This window comes from Dipodomys merriami, unplaced genomic scaffold (assembly GCF_024711535.1).
Source record: "Dipodomys merriami isolate MVZ:Mamm:240054 unplaced genomic scaffold, mDipMer1.0.p SCAF_122, whole genome shotgun sequence".
NCBI lineage: Eukaryota > Metazoa > Chordata > Mammalia > Rodentia > Heteromyidae > Dipodomys > Dipodomys merriami.
The window spans coordinates 88,118-110,004 of record NW_027202516.1 but is presented as its reverse complement, the minus strand read 5'-3'; the positions used below and the strand labels follow the sequence as shown (position 1 = coordinate 110,004).

At 38.6% G+C, this 21,887-nt stretch overlaps 1 protein-coding gene across 5 annotated transcripts in view; it reads left to right on the top strand.

Annotated features, from left to right (window-relative positions):
* The window catches only part of Phf3 (PHD finger protein 3), a 70,986-nt gene that overhangs the window by 8,478 nt on the left and 40,621 nt on the right, over nt 1–21,887 (top strand). For 3 of the 5 annotated variants that reach the window (XM_070017217.1, XM_070017218.1, XM_070017216.1), the window contains one exon: nt 5,161–5,427. The exons of the other annotated variants lie outside the window; for them this stretch is intronic. In XM_070017217.1, the coding sequence (XP_069873318.1) occupies nt 5,184–5,427 (244 nt within the window). In that variant the 5' untranslated portion in view covers nt 5,161–5,183. Of the gene's footprint in view, nt 1–5,160; nt 5,428–21,887 lie in introns of those variants that run through there. 5 annotated transcript variants of the gene reach the window in all.

The window sequence follows — 21,887 nt, the reverse complement described above, 5'->3', positions numbered from 1 at the left end:
ATGTGAGCCACCAGCATTTGGCTGTTGTTTCTGTTTTAATAAGTATATTTTTTGATGCTAACTTTTTTGATGCTAATTCAATTAGGTATCTATATTAGTAACGTAAAATATACTTCAGATGGGCTTGTTACTTTCTTAATTATCAAATGTAGGATGGCTACATTTTAAAGTAAAATTAATGTGTAAGAAGGAGGAAGTTAAGCCAGCCAGTGTGCATAATCAATCCAGATATGAGAGCAGCTATTATTTTTCTCAATTTGACATTATTTGTGTACCTACAGTAGTGAGTATACTGGAATTTGAACTCAAGGTTTCACGCTTGAATGGTGCTCTACCACTTGAATCACACTTATAGCCATAGTGTACCCCTTTTTTGCGGGGGGGGGGCATCTGGTCATGGGGCCTGAACTCTGGGCCTCGGCTAACGCTCTACCACTTGAGCTACAGCGCCACTTCAGGCTTTTTTCTTTTTGCTTATGTGGTGCTGAGGAATTGAACCCAGGGCCTTATGCATGCAAGGCAAAGCGCTCTACCACTGAGCCATCTTCCCAGCACCCCCCCTTTTTTTTTAAAGCTTTGGTCCCAGGGCTTGAACTCAGGACCTGAGCACTGTCCCTAAGCTTTTTTGACTATGGCTAGCACTCTACCACTTGGAAGCTGGAAGTGCCATTTGCCGATCCTGTGGCTTGAGCTCAGGGCCTGGTTGCTGTCCCAGAACTTTTGTGCTCAAGGGTAGCGCTCTGCCACTTGAGCCATAGCTCTGCTTCTGGCTTTTAGGTAGTTAATTGGAGATATGAGTATCACGGACTTTCCTGCCTGAGCTGGCTTCAAACTTCAATCCTCACATCTCAGTCTCCTTAGTAGCTAGGATTAGAGGCATTAGCCACTAGCTCCCAGCTTGTTTCCAGCTTTTTGGTGGTTAATTGGAGGTATAAGTCTTTGGCTTTGAACTGCAGTCCTTAGAGCTCAGCCACTGAGTAGCTAAGATTATAGGCATAGCCACTGATGCCTGGCTATACATTTTTTGTTTGTTTGTTTTTTCTGGGGCTGGAACTCTGGGCCTGGACGCTCCCTGATCCTCTTTTTGCTCAAAGCTAATAGTGTTCCAACACTTGAGCCATAGCTCCACTTTTGGCTTTCTTTGCGATTAAATGGAAACAAAGTCTTGGGGACTTCCCTTCTCAGGCAGCTTCAAACCACCATCCTCAGATCTCAGCCTCCTGAGTAGCTGGGATGACAGGCGTGAGCCATAGGGGCCTGACTAAGAAATGTGACTTACTTTCTTTCTTTTCTTTCTTTCTTTCTTTCTTTCTTTCTTTCTTTCTTTCTTTCTTTCTTTCTTTCTTTCTTTCTTTCTTCTCTCTCTCTTTCTCTCCCTCTCTCCCTCTCCTCCCTTCCTTCTTTCTTTCTCTTTCTTTCTTTCTTTCTTTCTTTCTTTCTTTCTTTCTTTCTTTCTTTCTTTCTTTCTTTCTTTCTTTCTTTCTTTCTTTCTTTCTTTCTTTCTTTCTTTCTTTCTTTCTTTCGTGCGTGTCCTTAAACTCTGGGCTTGAGCTGAGCGCCTTTTGCTCAAGGTTAGCACTCCACCATTTGAGCCACAGTGCCATTCCTGGCTTTTTCTGTAATATTGGAGTCTCATGGACTTGGCTGCCTGAGCTGGCTTCCAACACAGTTGTCACATCTCAGCTTCCTGAGTAGCTAGGATTACAGGAGTGAGCCACAAGCACCCGGAAAAATGTAACTCTGTTTTTTAAAAATTTTTTTGCCAGTCCCGGGGCTTGAACTCTGGTCCTAGGCGCTGTCCCTGAGCTCCTTTTGTTCAAGGCTAGCACCCTACCACTTGCCACAGCACCACTTCCAGCCTTTTCTGTACTGAGGAATCGAACCCAGGGCTTCATGCATGCTAGGCAAGCATTCTACGACTGAGCCACATTCCCAGGCCAAAATCTAACTTTCATAAGTCGGTCTTTCTCCACGTTTGATCATGGAATCCTTATTTCATGATAATGCCTGTTTAAATCTAAGACACACTTTACAAGTCATACTTGTTTTTACAAAAAAAATCTAGAAAGTTTGATTCACATATTTATAGTAAAGTATAGTACATAGATTAATATTTTAAGACCAAATCTTGTCTACTGTTGAGATTAAATAAGGTCACAGACTCTGAAGGTGCTTTATGACCTTAATCTGAGTAATAACTTCTAAATGCTCCAAAGGTCCCTGCTACAATAGTGTATCTCTAATACAACAGAAAGACTGTAGAAAAAGTTTAGAATTTACTAGCCTTGTGATGCTATGGGAATTAATGCTTTTTCCAGAGTACTATTTTTAGAAGGAAAATTACCAGTTTGTTTCTTGAGCTGGCATTACCTTTTTTGTTTTTGATTAATCAAAGAAAAAAACGATTACTAGTTGGGAATCAGCTCTAAAGAGAAAGTAGTTTTGGCCTAGGGTAAAATTTCCAGCATACTCACATAAATTGATAGTTTTATTGTTGTAAAGTGTGTTCACACCAGTCCTGGGGCTTGACCTCAGCTTGTGGCACTGTTCCTGACTTTTTTTTTTTTTTTTGGTTATCAGTAATTGGGCTTGAACTCAGGGTCTGGGTGCTGTCCCTGAGCTTTTTTTCCCAAGGCTGGCTTTCTGCTACTTTGAGCCAGAGATGTCATTTTCTGGTGGATAATTGGAGACAAGAGTCTCACACCCTGCCCACACTGGCTTTCAACTGTGATCCTCAGATCTCAGCCTCCTGAGTAGCTAGGATTGCAGCTGTGATTTACCAGCCCCTGGCTACCCTGACCTTTTTTTGAGTCACAGTTCCACTTCTGGCTTTTTTAGTGATTAATTGGAGATGGGAGTCTTACGGACTTTCTTGCCTCAGATCTCAGCCTCCTGTGTAGCTAGGATTACAGGTGTGAGGCACCAGTGCCCTGCTTGGTCCTAGTGGGGGAAGGTCCTAGTGTCTGAATTCAGTATCTGAGCTTTTGTGATCAAGGCTCTACTTCTAGCTGTTTTGATTGTTATTTGGAGACAGGAGTCTTGTGAACTTTTCTTGTGGGTGGCTTTGAACCACAACTCTCAAATTTTAGCCTTCTACTTAGCTAGCCACCAGTGCCTAGCTAGGGATTAACTTTGTGAGAACAAAGACAGTTTAGCTTTTTCTTTTTCCTTTTTTTCTGTTAACCTCTATCTAGTAAAATTGAAGAGATTTGGACATTTCCATCATACTTCAAAGTCTCCACATATTTCTTTGTAGTTCATCTTGTCTTTATTTGAAGACTCAAGCAACCACTGACTTGCCATAAAATTCTAAAATTGCTTTTAAACACCCCGCCCCTCCTTTTCCCCAGGGCTTCTTTGTATATGCTAGCATTCTACCTTTGTGCTATATCACAGACATAGAAAAAAGCTTTCATAAGTCAAATCTTTTCAACTCCTTAGCTTAGTATGGAATGTTAATTGTTACTAGGCATGTACTGTGGAGCCTGAAACTTATATTTGATATGTTTTATGATTTGGAGAAGTTGTTTAAATTATTTAAATGTATTCTCTATGTGAGACAAGGAGAGTAATAAATCCTATTTATTGGGGATTAAATTATATACATGTAGATAAAATATCAGTATATAATATAAAAGTTAGGTATGTGTGTTATACATACACATGTAATATACCCAGTAAAGGATGGAGTATATGTGAACTTCTTTCTCTCTTTTTTTTTTTGGCCAGTCCTATGGCTTGAACTCAGGCCTGGGCACTGTCCCTGAGCTGCTTTTTGCTCAAGGCTAGCACTCTACCACAGCGCCACTTCCAGCTTTTTCTGTGTATGCGGTGCTGAGGAATCTAACCCAGGGCCTCATGGATGTGAGGCAAATGCTCCACCACTGAGCCACATTCCCAGCCCTCTTTCTTTATTTTTATAGGGGAATAAATAGAGTTAGATTAAGAAAGTTTTGGGCCAGGCACCAGTGGCTCACACCTGTCATGTAATTCTCAGGAGGCTGAGATCAGAGGATCATGGTTGGAAGCCAGCCAAGCAAGAAAATGTGAGACTTTTAACTCCAGTAAAATACTCAAAAAAGCTGGAAACGGTGTTGTGGTTCAAGTGGTAATAGTGCTAGCCTTGAACACAAAAGCTCAGGAACAGCTCTCAGGCTCTTGAGTTCAAGCCCCAAGACCAGCACACACATACAAAATAGTTTTGGTATATTGGAAGCTGCTGTAAAACCACTTTGAAACACTGGGTCCCAAGATACTCTGGTTTATCAGTGAGGTGAGGTGTTCTGACTAATAGAATATTAATATTTTTTTGGTTTACTCTTCCCATATCTAAAAATATTGGTTTATTTTTATCTAACATCAATATTTGAAAATAAATCAACTTTTAATAAAGAGGATGTTGAAATAAGTTGCTGAATAATACCTGTATGTAGGTACAGTTGAAAAAGGAGATTAACTTGCTATGGTATAGATTACATGTAACTCACTCAAAAAGTTTAATTACATTGATATGATTGTTTATTGTCATTTATTGTGTTTTCTTTTAAATTTCAGAAAAGAATTGTGTGTGTGCACATCTTTTCATGCATGTGTTTTTTAAAGTTTTGATTTGTTGGTTTAGTTAAGTTTCTTTTTGCTTTCCTCCTATACACCCATAGCAGAAGCTTTTTGTCTGTATGTTACATTTAAATAATTTAATTGTTTTATAAATAAAACAAGGCTTTTTCGCAGTTCTAATTTGGAGTCATAATTTAAATAATTTTATTTTAACTCTTACATGGACTAATTGTGAAAGCACTGTTGGATTCTTTATGTAAAGGTTGTAGGTAAAAACATGGTTTTGTGGTTTAAGCTTTGTAATTCTTTCAAATGTTCTAACTTAATGGACTGTATACATAATTTTCCCCCCCCAAAAAAGGGAATAAAGATTTGATAGGATTTCTGGTCAAATGATATTCTACCTGCATGATAAAGAAAGACTACTCAGAAAAGATTTGTTCCACATTTCCAAATGTGTTTTCTAAAACCAGGGAGAATTTTTTTTTAAAACAAAAATTCAGAAGTGTGTTTTTAGATTCAAAACTATGAAAATAATTTGGTATTAGGTGATTTTCAGTTGGTAGCTTTATTTCTTATGGTATTTTTTTTGTCTTTCTATAGGGCTGAAAGACACAGAAGTCTTCATGGATATAGTTGATACATTTAATCATTTAATTCCTACTGAACACTTAGATGATGCCCTATTTCTAGGATCCAACCTGGAGAATGAAGTCTGTGAGGATTTTAGTACAAGTCAAAATGTCTTAGAGGACTCGCTGAAGAACATGCTCAGCGATAAGGATCCTATGCTAGGATCTGCAAGTAACCAGTTCTGTTTGCCTGTTTTGGATAGCAATGATCCCAATTTCCAGATGCCTTGTTCAACAGGTAATACTTACTTTTTTTTTTTTTTTTTTTTTTTTTTTTTTAGTCTTGCAATTTAAACTAAAAATTTTCAATAGCATTTTTTAAAAAAAAATGAGGATAGTTAATTTAGGGTTCTTTCCTTTGAATTTAGAGCTTTCTGGGCATCAGAAATAGAATTTAAACTAAATTTTCCTACAAGGAGTGTAGAGTAGTTTTCAAGGACATTAAGAATATAAGTAGAATTGACCATATTGTCAAGCAAAATGAGCTAACATTGGAATTACAGAGGACGATAATAATAGTTATGTCATTATGACAGGTGCGAATTGAGATTTTCACTAGTAAAGAGTGAGTGCTTGCCTAATTGGGGCAAGTCACCCTAGACCTGTGGCGTCAGGGGGAAGGGATCTTTGCTGATGTCCCTTAAGCCCTTCAGATTTAATACAGGCTTTGATCCAATAATAGATCCTTTGTATTTTGTTTTTCTAGAGAAAGAACTCTAGATCTGTGCTGTCCTGTAATTTCTAGCCACATAAAACGATTAGTCTCTTAAAATGAGTATAGTCTTCACTGAAATGCTATGTGCTATAAAGTGCACATACGTAAGAATTTTTTACTTGAAAAACAAATTATAAAATGTTTGTAAAATTTTTTATGTTGCTCATGTATTAATGTGACATTTTACTTTTTTGTCAAAGTATTAAAAATCAATTGGTATGTGTGTGCGTGTGTGTGTGCGTGCGTGCGTGCGTGCGTGCGTGTGTGTCCATCCTGGGCTTCAAACTCATGGCCTGGGCACTGTCCCTGAGTTTTTTTGCTGAAGGGTAGAGCTCTACTCCTTCAGCCTCAGCTCCACTTCTGGACTTTTATTGGTTAGTTGGAAATAAGAGTCTCTTGCCTGGGCTGGCTTCCAACCATGATCTTCAGATCTCAGCCTTCTGAGTAGCAAGTTTACCAGCATGAGCCAACAGTGCCCTTCTGTACTCATTTGTTTTTTACATGGTTTGTTTTTGTTTGGTTTTTATTTGTAGCCTGCAGCTTACTGTGTTGTACAGGCTAGCCTCAGACTATTGAGTTTAAACCACCTGAAAAGCTGGGATCTTTGTGCAAGGCTTATTTTGCATTTTGTACATGTCTGTGGGCACGTGTGCATGCCTGTTCTAGCCCTGGGACTCGAACTCAGGGCCTGGGTGCTGTCCCTGAGTTTTTTCACTCAGTGCTAGCTCTCTACCACTTTGGAGCCACTGCTCCACCTGTGGCTTTTTGACGGTTAATTGGAGATAAGAGTTTCACACACTTTCCTACCCGGGCTGGCTTTGAACTGCAGTCCTCAGATCTCAGTCTCCTGTGTAGCTAGGATTATAGGCATAAGCCACCAGCACCCATATTTTTTGTTTTTTTGTTTTTTAATTTTCCTTTTTTTTTTGTAGTGTTTGGGATTGAACCCAGTGCCTTGCACATGTCAGGCAAGCTCTCTGCGACCCTATTTATTCACCAGGCCTTTATGTTTTTGTTTTTTAAAGAAAACATTACACATGAAAATTTGGAATAGCATATGTGGCTTGTGTTATATTTGTGTTGGGCAGCACTGCTCTAGGATCTGTAATTTATATAGCTGAAAGAGTAAAGATAGTATTTTTTTAAGGCAAATTCTTAATTGTTTTGGGATTGGTTTGGGTCTCCTCTGCTGGTAGCCCCTGCCTCCTCCCTCTCCCCAGCCCCTGGCAGGTCAAGGCAGAGGAGGACCTTTAGGGTAGCCTGGGTTTGCCTCCATGGACTATTTTTTGAAACAGAGAGAGAGAATAAATTACTTTGGATTTATGTTAAAATATAGCAAATGTAAACAGAAACAGCCAATATATTTTCTTTTATTAAGCAAAGAAAATAGTCGTCAGTTTTTAGGAAAACAACTCTTCTGTAAACTAAAGGTAAAACAGCTGGTGGAAGCACCTGGCTTTCACAAGTCTAAGTTAGCCTCATGGTGTTATGTGATGATGGTTTGTTTCTCTAAGACTAAACCTCTCCTGAAGCGTAGTTTTTCAGTACATTTTTCATTTTTAAATTGAATAGGAATCTTTCATTTTAACAACTTCTTAAGACTGAGATGTTTTGAATTGCTTGCTAATGATGGTGTATCTCAGAATTATTATATTGTATTGTCATCGCATAGGTTTATGTTCTTGTTGTAGTTTATACTAAATGTTTTAAAGCTTTGCAAATTTTGTTTAATGTTTTCACTGTTCAAGTTTCTACTTTTGTGCTTATGTCAGTACAGTAATTACAGTTATCTTTATTGTTATGTACTTCTGACAGTTTGTATACTGTTTTGTAGTTTAGTCCATGTTCAGAAAAACAGCTGTTTATTACTTGTGTTCTTGTTGCTGGAATTACAGATACCTTTGAGAATATAATGAATCTGGAACTAGAACATGTACTAGCCTGTTAGACTTTCTGGCTCTATAGTAATACAAGTATTCCTATTTGCAGTCCTTATATTTGTAACAGGATTTTATAATGATTTCTGTTGATATGACAGTTTTTATTGATGTGAAAAGTCTTCAGTTTTTGGCAACCATTTTTTATTAGAAGATTTAAAACATTTAAGTATCTAATTTTTTATGATTTGATTAATTAGTACTCTTGTTATTTTGAAATGTTCCTAATCTGTATTTCTCAGGACAGCCTAAGCTACAGGTTGTGGATATTTTGTAACTTTTATTTTCATCCTGCTTTAAATTAAGTAAATAAGTTAACTGTCATCTTGTTTTCTGTTTTGCTGAACCAGACTGTTTTCTGTGTTGTTAAAGATTAAATAGTGTTAATAGTTGTTGTCATAGTTGAGTGACTTCCATTATACGTCAGTTGTCTCCAGAAATCATATGGTAATTTGAAAAATTATACAAGTAAGAGAGGGAGGTTACTTTTAGCCCTGCCCCAGCCCCCGCATCAAGCCAAGGTGTTAGTGGGTTTTGAAAGGCAGCTGGCAGTTGAGCTCTAATCCTGTTTCTTAAATGCTTTTGATTTTGATGTATTACCATGTCTGATGATAGTGTTTACATATGGCTTTAAATGTACTGCCCAGCAGTACTTTTTTTTTCATAAAACTTTTGGGTAAGGAAACACATGAAGTATCAGGGAAGTAGTTCATCTCCATAAATCAATTATCGCTATTCTTTAAAAACAAAACCAACAAATTTTGATTTTATTCTTAAGTTAAAAGTAGTGTTTTCCAAGTAATAAGTTTAAAATGCTGAATATTGTTATGTATATCATTGGAGGAAATAATTGAGACAGACTTGATATTACCAGTTCCATGAAGAAATGTTTGTTTTGTCCTTTTTTTTTTTCTTTCTGTGCTGGTTCTGGTGTAGCCTGGCACCAGGTCTCTGAGCTTGTTTGCTCAACACACTTTACCAGTCGATCCACAGTTCCACATCTGGCTCTTTTTATTGTTAGCTAGTCAGAGGTAAGAGTCCTGCGGACTTTACTGCCCACGCTGGCTTTGAACCATCATTCTCAGATCTCTACCTTTTTAGTAGCTAGGATTACAGATATGCCTGGCCTCATCCTTTCTTGTATAAATAAATTTATTCCTCTTTGGTTGAAGCTGTGATTCTTTACTGGTGGAACAATAATCTCATTTTAATGATTTATGGTACATTTGTTTAATCTTAATGGCTTTTTTTCCCTTTTATTAATTGTTTTTATTGTTAATGTTGTGCCAAGGATTCGAACCCAGGGCCTCTTGCATGCTAGGCAAGTAGTCTACTACATTCCCTGGCTTATGTTATATTTAAAAAAGATGTGGGTTTTTTTTTGTTTTTTGGGTTGGTTGTGGGGCTTGAACTCTGGGCCTGTGCACTGTCCCTCAGCTCTTCAGCTCAAGATGAACACTCTACCAGTTGAGCCACAGCGCCTCTTCCGGTTTTCTGGTGGTTCATTGGAGATAAAAGAGTCTCACAGATTTTCCTGCCCAGGCTGGCATTGTTCCATGATCCTTACATCTCAGCCTCCTGAGTAGCTAGGATTACAGGCGTGAGCCACTGGTTCCCAGCTGAAAAAGATGTTTTGATGGCTATAATTTCAGTTACATAGTTCAAGGATCTCAGTTCAAGGCTAGCCTGGGTAGAAATGTTCTTGAGAATCCTTTCCAGAAATAACATGCAAAAAGTCAGGCTGGTTGCATGAGTTCAAACCCCAGTATAGACTAAAAGAAAAAAAAAGTATGGATGGATGGAGCCTACCATTTCTTGTCTCTAGTATCTGTTATTGACAAGGGATGGCCTTTCATACATACTCTAGCTCCAAGATCATCTCCTCAACTTTTGGTGTTCTGAAATGTCAGTAATATATCTAGCTTTAGTCTTATTTTCTTCTGGGTACTTGATAAATGAACCTTTGCAATTCCAAGGAATTTTCTTGTATTATCCTTGTATACTCTTAGTATATGTTGGCCCATGTTTCTTACTTATTTCTTACAAATTTTCTATTGCTTTTCTTTTTAGAGATTTGCTTTTAGTGATTCACTGCCAAATTTTCCCTGTGTATTTAACTGTAAAATTCATTTACTGTTTCTAAGAACTCTTAGGTTCTTTATTTATGCTGTTTTAGTAGTCATGGAAACGAGGCAATTTATCTGTTTATTTTGTTGACCCCATCACCCTGGTTGAACTCTGGGCCAGGTGCTGTCCCTGAGCTCCTTTTGCTCAAGGATAGCACTCCACCACTGGAGCCACAGTCTACAGACTTCCCACCTGGGCTAGCCTGCACCCTTCATCTCAGCCTCCTGAGTGCAGCTGCCACTCAGCTTATTGTGTCCTTTTTCAGAGTATTTTCCTTAAATGTGTTCTTTCCGTTCTCTGTTAATGCCTAAAGTGGTTGGAAATTTGATTCTGTCAAGTTTTTATGTGAGAGGTGATTTTTCCCTACTGTTTAGTTTGAGGAGTCTCAATCACTAGAATGACAGGCATCTTATTGTTAGGTAGTACTGTCCTATTTCTCTAGTCATTTAGTTTTAATTTAGGGATAAAAAAAGTTTTTTTGCTTGGTTTCCAGTCCTGGTTGTAGGCCTTGCTAGATAAAGATGTTGAAGTTCAGAAAGAGTTCACTTATTAATATATAAATACCGAAAGGCCTTCAGTTGAGCCCCGTATTTCCATTTCTAGAAACCATTATTTTATTGTGCAGGCTTGTTCTCTTTTAAATTTTAGCTACCTTTGATTCTGAGGTGAATTTTTTTCATACTTTTTTACCTCTCCTATTTAGTTTTCTTTATTGTTTCAGGGTTTTACCTTTTATTCTTTTGTTCTCATTTTAATGTGGGTTAGGGAAGAAGAAAAGAAAGTTTTTTGCCTTTTAAGTACATGAGTACCATTAAGATCAGGGCTGTAAACTGGTTCCCAAATTTCACTTAGCTTACTAAGAAAATTAGGATGATATTTTTAAAAAGAACAGGGATAGTTCTCTTTTCCTTTTCTAAAAAATGTATCTGAAATATAAAGTATGTGTATTTAATAAGTTACCAGGTAGAAGTGTGCAACTCCTAAGTATTATTAAAAGATGTAGTTGGGTGCCGGTGGCTCATACCTATAATCCTAGCTACACAGGAGGCTGAGCATCACAGTTCAAAGCCAGCCCAGGCAGGAAAGTCCATGAGACTCTATCTCCACTAGAAAACTGGAAGTGGTCCTGTGGCTCAAGTGGTAGAGTGTTCACCTTGAGCTGAAGAGCTCAGGAACAGCTCTCAGTCCCAGAGTTCAAGCCTTACAACCAACCAGAAAAACAAAAAGGATGTAATTAATCACTTAGTACAGGCAAAGATAATCTCAAACATTTTGCTCTTCTTTTCATGTTGAAAAAACTTGATTTACAAAAATCAGCTTGAAGCATTAATGAGCTCTGGTTGTATTCATTTGTTGAATGTCTGTTTTGTGTCATGTTTTATACCAGGCATCATATATACAATGTTGAAGAAAATAAAACTTGTCTTCATTTCCATGAAACTTTGATGTAGAAATGATTTTTTTTTCTGCCCCTGAAGGATGCATTATACCTAGAATGCAAAAATTGTATATTTAGCATACAGTTAATGGAAGATATAGTTGCTATGCTATCAACTTTGCCTGTTCTTTGATGTACCAAGAATGCAGGGTTGGCCACTCAGGTTTGTGACTATAAGCCAGCCAACCTTAAGGGAAGAAGTAACACTGCTCTCTTTCCTCCCACCTGCTCACCTCAAGAGCAGGCTTGCTTACTGGTCAGTACAAAAACAATACATTTCCTGCTCTGCTCTTTCCCTGTAGTGTAGCCCATGTTATAGACATAACATGGCATCTAACTAGTCACGTCTCTGTACTGCCTCTGTGGAACTGGAGATGGGGAGTTGACAGGCCATCATGGTCTTGCTGCTTTCTTGTCGTGAACAGCAGACCTTTGTGTGTCCTAGCAGCAATCACTAACCAGAATTTTCTGCTTTGTTTGCAAGTAGGGTAAAATCCCAGACACATCATAATTGTTGATATTACCATGTTTAATGATTTGTGGAAACTACATGATTTATTTGCAGGGCTGGTTTTGAACCACAATCCTAATTTTCTCAGCCTTCTGAGTGTAGGTAGCTTTATAGGCACAAGTCACTGGGCAGAGCCGTCATGGTTTAATCAAGTTATATTTTTGTTTTGTTTTGTTTTTGTCGATTTGGGGCTTGAACTCTGGGCCTGGGTGCTGTCCTCAGGTTTTCAGCTCAAGGCTAATGCTCTACCTCTTGAGCCAAAGTACCACTTCCAGTTTTCTGGTGGTTCATTGGAGATAAGAGTCTCACGGACTTTCTTGCCTGGGCTGGCATTGAACCGCAATCCCCAGATCTCAGCCTCCTGAGTAGCTAGGATTACAGGTGTGAGCCACTGGAGCACGGCTCAGGTAATGTTTTGTAAAACCCTAACAGCATACTTTGAGTAAGCATAGGGCTTTAAAAAAAAACAAAACTAAAACCAAAAAACCTCATTGTATACAAAGTATAGAAGTATTCCAAGGACTAATATAATGGAATGGTATAGCTTACTCTCAGGATAGATTTTTTTTTTTTTCCCTGGGTCGTGGGGCTTGAACTCAGCTTGGGTGCTGTCCCTGCGCTCTTCAGCTCAGGTGAGCATTCTACCACTTGAGCCACAGCGCCACTTCCAGTTTTCTGGTGGTCTGTTGGAGATCAGAATCTCACGGATTTTCCTGCCCTGACTGGCTTTGATCTACATCCTCAGATCTCAGCCCTTCTGAGTAGTTACAAGATCTGCACCTGGCACATCTTCAGTTTTTAATTACTTTTATTTTTTGGTTGATCATGGGGCTTGAACTCAGGTCATAGGCATTGTCTTTGAACTTTTTCACTCAAGGCTAGCAATCTACTGGTTTGAGCCACGGTGCCACTTCTGTTATTTGTTGTTGTAGGAGCATCGGCTCTCCCCCTCTCTCCCTCTCCCTCTCTCCCCCTCTCCTTCTTTCCCTCTCTTCCTCTCTCCCTCTTTCTCTCTCTCTTCCCCTCCTCCCTCCCCTCTCTCTTTGGTGCTGGTCCTGGGCCTTGAACTCTGAGCCTGGAGCTTTTGTGCTCAAGGCTGGTCCTCTGCCATTCACAGCTCTACTACTGACTTGTGGTTAATTAAACATTACAGTCTCATAGACTTTTCTGCCACGGCTTGCATTGAACCATGATCCTGAGACCTCACCCTCCTGAATAGCTAGGATTACAGACATGAAGCCCCAGGTAGCTGGCCAGCTTATTATTTTTCTTCTGTTTAGATTGTTAAACATTTTTTCCTTTTAGAAATAGCACCTTTGTATTCCTTTAAAAGCCACTTCAAATGTTTTAAGGATAAGGTGAGCTATAACATCAGTTTTATGGGGTTTTTTTGGGGGGGGGGTGTTCTATGGACACTCTTCCAGGGGTTTTGTCTCAGAGCTAGCACTCTAATTTGTGTGTGTGTGTGCGTGTGCGTGCATGTGCGTGCATGCGCCACAGCTTCACTTCTGGCTTTTTTGTTGTTTAATTGGAGATAAGACTGTTACAGTACTTACCAGCCCTGACTCAGCTTCCAATTATGATCCTTAGATATCAGCCCCTAGCCACTAGAGTCAGTTGTATGTATGTATGTGTATTTGAGATATGAGCGCTTACTGTGTAGCCTAGCTTGGCCTTGAACTTGTGATCTTCTGGCCTCATCTTCCTCAGCTATTTTGATCTCTTATTGTGGATTTTTTTGTTTGTTTGTGGGGCCTGCACTCTGGGTCTTGGCACTGTCTCTCAGCTCTACCACTTGAGCCACAGCGCCATTTCTGACTTTTTCAGCATATGTGGTGCTGAGTAGTTGAACCTAGGGCCTCATGCTTGTGAGGCAAGCACTCTACCACTGAGCCACCTTCCCAGCCCATGGGTAGTTTCTTTTAACTTATTTTTTTAATTTAACTTTGTTTTCAAATTGTTACATACAAAGGTATATGCATAGTATATGTACATATATTTTCATGGTTCAACAACTATTAGTATTTTCCTCTATTTATTTGTGTAGTTTTTTTAGTTTATCCATTAGTCTATCTATTTGGTTGAACTTTACCGTGTTTCTAAATAAAAAATTTATCCACATCATAACTACACTCAGACATCAATATCCTAATAATATTGTCTAATATCCAGATTCAAGTTTGTCTTTTATCTCTAAAACACAGTTTTCATCTGTTTACTCAGATAGTGTGTGTGTGTGCTCATCCTGGGACTTGAACACAAGGCCTGGGTACTGTCCCTGGGTTTTTTTGCTCAAGGATAGTGCTCTAACACTTGAGCCACAGTGCCACTTCTGGCTTTTTTTTTGGTCCTTAATTGGAAGTCAGAGTCTCATAAACTTTCCTTCCCTGGGCTGGCTTTGAATTGTGATCTTCAGTTCTCAGTCTCCTGAGTTGCTAGGATTATAACTGAGCATCAGCACCTGGCCTTTTTTCTTTATATACAAGTTATCCTATATATAGTCAGCAGTGTGGGCAGGAAGGTCTAGTACTTCTTTCAAATAAATATTAAATGTATGTTTGTGATTGTTGTTACAAAGTAACAAAATACATAGTGATTTCTTTCAGTCCTCAACCATTTTTCCTCCTATATGTTCAGTTATAATCATTTCTCGTGTGAAAGATTCCTGATACAGTTCATAAAAGTACATTAAACACATAAAAAGAGGTTAACTTAGAAATTAACTTGTTGATAGGGTTGGATGAAATTTTTTTTCCTTAGTTTGGGTTCAGTGTTGAAAATTATTTTGATACACGGGTTACAGGAGAAGTGTTAACTGAGTAATAGGAAAATCATGTTGGCTTTTTTTTCTTGTAATTACTGTAAAGGTGATATATAGAGTGACTAGAGTTACATAAGTCAGGTCATGAGTACATTTCTTTTGGAACAGTGTCGCCTCTTCCTTCATTTTCTCCCAGGGGAACCTCCTGACCGCTCCCTCCCACCCCACGCCCCCAAGTTGTATAGTGTTTTTGGGTTTTGGGTTTTGTTTTTTTAGTTGGTTTGGGGACTTGAACTCAAGAGCCTGGGCACTGTCCCTGAGTTTGTTCACTCAAGGCTAGCGTTCTACTATTTTGAGCCACAGTACCAATTCTGGTTTTCTGGTGGTTATTTGGAGGTAAGATTCTTATGGACTTTACTGCCATGGCTGGCTTTGAACTGTAATCTCAGCCCTCCTGAATAGCTAAGATAATTTTAAGTATTAGGTAGAGTTCTTGGCCCTGGGGTCAATACTCCGTACTGGGTAATGGTGAGAAATACTCTTGTGAGAATTTAGGAAATAATTATTGTGTATGAATTAAATTTTTGAAACTGTTTGTTAAAACATATAATATACTGGGTGCTGGGGGTACACAGGATAGTGTACCCCCAGGGTAGTGGTTCAAAGCCAAGTCTCCATCTCCAATTAATCACAAAAAAGCTAGCCTGAGGTGTATAATATGCCAGGTTCCATGGCTCTCACCTGTAAGATGTAATGAAATGTAGATAATTATGGCTTGAGGCCAGCCCAGATGGAAGAAGTTGCTAAACTCCATCTCTCAATATAACCAGAAGAAATCAGTGCTAGAGGCATGGCTCAAATGCTAGAGTATATGCCTAGCAAACTTTTAAAGCCCTAAGTTCAATCCCTACTACTGTCAAAAAAAAGCATTAAAAAACAAAATCAATCAAAAAATTTAGAAGAGCTCTTTATTCCTTTAAAAACAGGATAGTAGACAGGTGCTGGTGGCTCACGTCTGTAGTCCTAGCTACTCAGGAGGCTGAGATCTGAGGATCATGGTTCAAAACCAGCTCCGGCAGGAAGGTCCATGAGATCCTGATCTCCAGTAGACCACCAGAAAACTGGAAGTGGCACTGTGGCTCAAGTGGTAGAGTGCTTGCCTTGAGCTGAAGAGCTAAGGGACAGTGCCCAGGCCCAGAGTTCTCAAGCACCACAACTGACTAAAACAAACAAATATAATTTAGCTTTTAGCTGTTGATCTAGTTTTAAGAAGTACATTATTGCCAGGCAGTGGTGGCTCAGGCCTGTAACCCTAGGTACTCTGGAGGCTGTTAGAAAACAGCCTAGGCAGAAAAGTTGTCATCTCCAATTAAACACTAGAAGAAAGAGAGAAGAGGAGAGAAGCCCTGGGAGTTGAGCTATGGTTCAAATGGTAGAGTGCTAGTTCTGAGTACAAAAGCTCAAGGTCAACATTGAAGCCCTGAATGCAAGACCAGGAATGGCACACACACACACACACACACAAGAAAGCAATACATTATTGTATCTTTTATTACTGATATCACCAGGTACTGCTTAATACTTGTAGGTAAAGCTAAGGTAATAAACAGGCAAGTCTGAATTAACGGAGATAGTTTCTCCCCTTCCCTCCTTCCTCCTTTTCTCCCCTTCCCCTCCTCCTCCATTATTTATGTTATATATTACCTATCTTATAGCCTGTGCTGACCTCTCACCTGAGTCTTCCTTGTACTGGCATTTGCTACCGTTCATGACTAATAACTATGTGCTCCAACTTTCTTACAGATTTTAACATTGTTTTCTATCATGTCTTTTAAATAGGCTTATTTAAAGTTCCTTAAGTTTTACCTTGTAAGTGTATTCTCGAATCTATTAATTGTATTTTTGTGAGTTAACAGCTTTTTTTTTTTTTTTTTTTTTTGGCCAGTCCTAGGGCTTGAACTCAGGGCCTGAGCAGTGTCCTTGAGCTTCTTTTGCTCAAGGCTAGCACTCTACCACTTGTGCTAAGTCCTGCATTATCTGTGTATGTGGTTGCTGAGGAATCTAACCAGGGCTTCATGCATGCTAAGCAAGCACTATACCACTAAGCCACATTCCCAGCCCCAGTCATCAGCTCTTTTTACCCTCTTGTATTTATGTCTCTTCCTAATCTTTTTTTTTTTTTTTTTGGAGGGGGTTGGGGTTGTTGGTCCTGGGGCTTACACAGGGTCTGGAAGTTGTCTCTGAGCTTTGTTGCTGAAGGCTAGCCCTATCACTTGATGCACAGCTCAACTTCTGGCTTTTTTGGTGTTTAATTGGAGATAGGCATCTCATTGACTTTCTTGCCCAGGTTGGCTTCGAACTGAGATTCTCAGATCTCAGCCTCTTGAGTAGGATTACAGGCGTGAGCCACAAGCTCCCAGGCTTAATCTGTTTTTAAACTATTAGTTTAAAAATGAATAGTTTTCTTTGAGTTCTGCAAGGGTTTATTCTATACTACTATGATGTAGAGAAGTTTTTTTCTAACCCTTTTAGTTAGTAAGGTTAACTGATTATAGTTGAACATGAAAGTTCTAAGCTTGTAGGATAGACTAGAGATTCATAAAGTTTTTCTATCCATTCATGCATTTGTTCATTGGATATTCCTACAAGGGATATATTGAGGCACCAAGGATATATCAGAAGGCAAAAAATGGCAAATTCCAGATTCTGTGTAGTTTATATTCCATTGAATGATGTATATGTAACCATTAAAAATCTTTTTTCCAGGGCTGCTACAGACTATTTGAGTAATTCTCTGGGGGATTAAGGGTTGAAACATGGGATTCTCTCAAGAATTCTAGACTTGGCCTTGATTATCTCTTCTTTTTTTATTCCATTTGAGTGAAAGTGTCAGTTTTTTCTGTCACTATAACAAACATCTGAGGTGGTTAACCTAAAACAAAACAAGATTCATTTTGGCAAACAGTTGTGTGTATGTGTTTGCGTGCGTGCGTGCGTTCATGCGTGCGTGCGTGCATGCATGTGTGGTTTGTTGTTGTTGTTGATGTTGATCCTGGGCCACTGTGCATTTGAGGCACAGCTCCACTTCCAGCTGTGTCTTGTGACTAATTGGAAATGAGAGTCTCATAGACAGACATTGCTGCCCAGAACCATGATCCTCAGATCTCAGCTCCCTGAGCAGCTAGGGTTATAGGGAGCCACCAGCACCCGGCTTGCAAACAGTTTTGAAGCTTCGAGCCATTCATTATCAGTTAGCTAGGAGGGTAGCAGATTGTCGTATGAGTATGAGCTGGTTTGCTGACTGAGAAGGCCTAGGTTCCCTGCCTGATGCCTTGCCCATCAAGAGCACATTCCAAATGACTTGAAGACTTTGATTAGGCCCTGTGTCTTAGAGGCTTCTGCCAATTGCCAGTGGCTTCTCTGGAGTCCTAGGCAAAATGTGCACCGTGGGAGGGAGGACATTAAGATCTGAGTTCTAGTGAAGTAAGCTAAACATGGAATGAAGTTCTTACTTGGGATCTGATCAGTGAAATATGAAACTGTGAATAATAGCATCCATTTTTAATAATTGGTTTTACTTTTATCTGTACCTCACTCTCTTTTCTAACACCCTCTTTTCACTGGAGATTACTTTTGGGCTTAGACCAAACATGATTTTATCTTTTAGTTGTGTATCTCTGAAAGAATTCTTTATTTAAAAAAATTAGTGACAATAACATCCTGTCTAAAACATGTAAAAATAGTTGTTAATGTTTTCAAATATTGATTCAGCTTTCAGTTTATCCTAGTCTGTCAATATTTATAATTTGAATCAGCGGAAATAAGATTAATTTTACTTACTGTAATAGCTATCATTTCTTCCTTTATTTCATAACCTGATTTGTGTGTTTTGCAACAAACTAGTGAATTTCTTTAGTTTTTCTTCTCGTTAACAGTTTACCTTCTTGATCTCTTTATTTCCTGGAATTGATCTTTACCCTTCTTTCTTGTATTACCCAGATACTTTTGCCTAAAATTTGTGCTCTTAATTTTTTTCATTAGGTTATTGGAAACATTTTTCTCTTATCATAATTTTATTTTTTTGACATATCCTTCTAATTATTTTATGTACCAAATACTTCAGGAGACCCTTCTATGTATACTAACTAGTCTACGTTTTGGCTTTTAGAGTTTACACTAAAATGGAAAAAGAACTCAATACTTACTGTAATGTCAAATAGTTAAGGCTCAATAAGCACTGGTGGAGTATGTACTGTTTTACATAGGTTGATTAAGCAAAGGTTTGTCATGGGTTATACTTGGTTTAAATCAAAATATAGCAAGAGAGTAAAGTAACATAGTTATCTGAGAGAAACACCCTCCATCCTGAGGGAATAACAAATGCAAAAACCATGGGACAAGATGTACTCATTCTTGTCCAGAGATGACAGTAGAGAAAATCATAATGGTGGGAGCTGAAGTCTGAGAAGTAGGGACTATTGAGTAGGGTTCTCTGGACTCTTGACTAGGGTTCTCTGGACTCTTGACTAGGATTTTAAACTTAAATGTGTAAAGAAAGCTTTGGAGGGTCTTGAAAAATAGAAAGGGATCAGGGATAACTTTGTTGAGAATAAACTTGTGGGGAGAGAATTCACAGTAGTGGAGCCTAGGACACTAGTAGATTATCATAGCCTTGCTGAGGAAGAATGGTGATTTATAATATAGTTTTAAGCTGAAAGTAGTAAATGGTCAGATGATTTGTAATTTTTTCTTTTTGTGCCAGTCGGGGCTTGGGTACTGTCCCTGAACTTTTGTGCCCAAAGTAGAGCTCAACCACTTGAATGACACCTATGCTTCTAATGTTTTGTTTTAATTTGGTCATTAATTGGAGATACTTCCTGCTTGGGCTGGCTTTAAAACTTGATTCTTAGATCTCAGCCTCCTGAGTAAGGTAGGATTACAGGCATGAGCACTGACACCCTGCCCCTGTTGGATCGTGTACTGATTGCCTGGATATAAAGAGAGGAGCTAAAAATGGTTCTAGAGTTTTAAGCAAGCAGAACTAAATGAATGGAGGTTCTGTTTGCTTGGAATACCCTTAGAGAACAGTTTTTTTTGTCAGTCAGAGAATACGTATGGAATCACTCTTAATTTTCAACATGTTATACAAACAAATGGCAGTCCATTTACCCTCTGTAGTAGGTCAGATGTGAATTTGGGGCTGGAGGAATTACCTATGAAGTCCGTCCCTGCATGAGGTTACCTAGGGATGAGTGAGTGAGTAAGTGTAAAGACTGAGAGGACTGAACTTGTTGGGGTCTGCTGCTAGGTAGACTTCTTGAAGAAGAGGATATTGAAAAGAAGGGCCTGGTAGTTAGATAAGGGAAGGGATGATATTTCACAAGTTAACGAGTGGCTGTACAATTAGTAAAATACCCTTTCAATTCCTTTCAACATAGACAGTTTTGTTTTCTTTCTCCTTGATTACACACTAAAATACTTCCTTATTGTAGAAAACTTGGAGAACAGCAAAAAAAGAAGAAGAAAAAAGTTAGATAAAACAACAGTAACTAAAGCAATAATAGTAACATTATACCTTATCTGCCTTGTCACTAGAGATATCACTGATAGCAATCTATTACACTTTTCCTATAGTTTTTAGGAACTTGTGAAATGTATATATTATTTCTAAGCTGTTAGAGAAAACTGGTGAAAAATAGTCTTAGTTTGCTTATTAATGAATATACTTGTCAAATTCAAATTTTTTCATAAATCTGTGGCAGCATAAATACTTCATCATGGAATAACTGGCTATTCCACCACAGCCTAGCTGGAGTTCTCCTATCTCTGAACCCTAATGACAATCTTAAGTGAGTTCTAATTAACGTAACTATAGTGAGGATAGTATAGTGGTTAGAAAAAAATGGGCTCTGTTTGTTTTTTTGTTTTGTTTTTGCCAGTCATGGGCCCTGACCTCTGGGCCTGGGCGCAGTCCCTCAGCTCTTCAGCTCAAGGCTAGCGCTCTACCACTTGAGCCACAGCGCCACTTCTGGCTTTTTCTGCTTATGTGGTGCTGAGGAATCAAACCCAGGGCCTCATACCTGCTAGGCAAGCACTCTACCACTCATCCACCTTCCCAGCCCTGGGCTCTGTTTTTTAAGGCTAATACATGCTTTATAACAAGTCATGTGGAAAATAGAAAAAAAATGTGTTCTTACTCTTTACTGATATGAATTATTACTTTACTGTTAGAATTTTTATCTATTTCCAGCTAATCTTCCCCCCATCTAAATGTTAAACCACATGAATTTTATTATTTTCAAATAGGCTCAGAGTGTTCTCTGGCTAGCATTTTTGTTATCAAATGCTTTTCTAAAAGATTTACGTACTGTTTGAAAGTATATTTATGAAGAATTTGTTCTCTTTAAATTTTAGGATAGACCACTCTCTTGATGAGCTCTTTTAAATGAAGTTCTACTTGGATGAGGAGTAGATAACTTGTTGACTAGCCCTAGGGTGAAGATAATAACTAATATTTGTATAGTGCTCTAAAGTTTACAGAGTGTTTTCTTTCATCATCTCACTTGATCCTCACAACAGTTCTGTGAGGTAGGACAGATACTACTCTCATTTTAGAGATAAAACTCATAGGGTAAGTGACCATCAAGTTTACATGTTTTAGCTAAGATTCTGAGTCACATTCTATATAATCACATTTTTCATATATGTTTTGTTACAAATGCACATTTCTAATTACTTACACACGTTGGTTAGTAAAGTGGCATTTGTTCTATATAGAAATAAACCTGATATGACTAGCAGTTATTTTTTCCTCAGTATCCTTCAATCCTTTTCCATTCTTCCTTTCCGCTCCCTAATTAATGACTTTGTGTCTTTATTAATGTCAGTTTTCAAATAAATAGTTTTGATGTGGGTCTTGAACTCAGGGCCTAACACTTTTGCTTGGCTTTTTTGCTCAAGGCTGGCAGTCTTATCACTTACTCGTCCACTGCCAGCTTTTTGCTGGGTAATTGGAGAAGAGTCTCATGTTAGTCTGCCCTGGCTGGTTTTGAGCCTCAGTACTCAGATCTCAACCTCCTGAATATAGCTAGGATTACAGACTGAGTCACTGATGCCCTGCTAGAATAATATAAGTATGTGGCTGTATGAACTACCTGTTTGTCCTACGTTTGGATGAATGAGGAGTTAAGATGATTATTTTCTAAAATT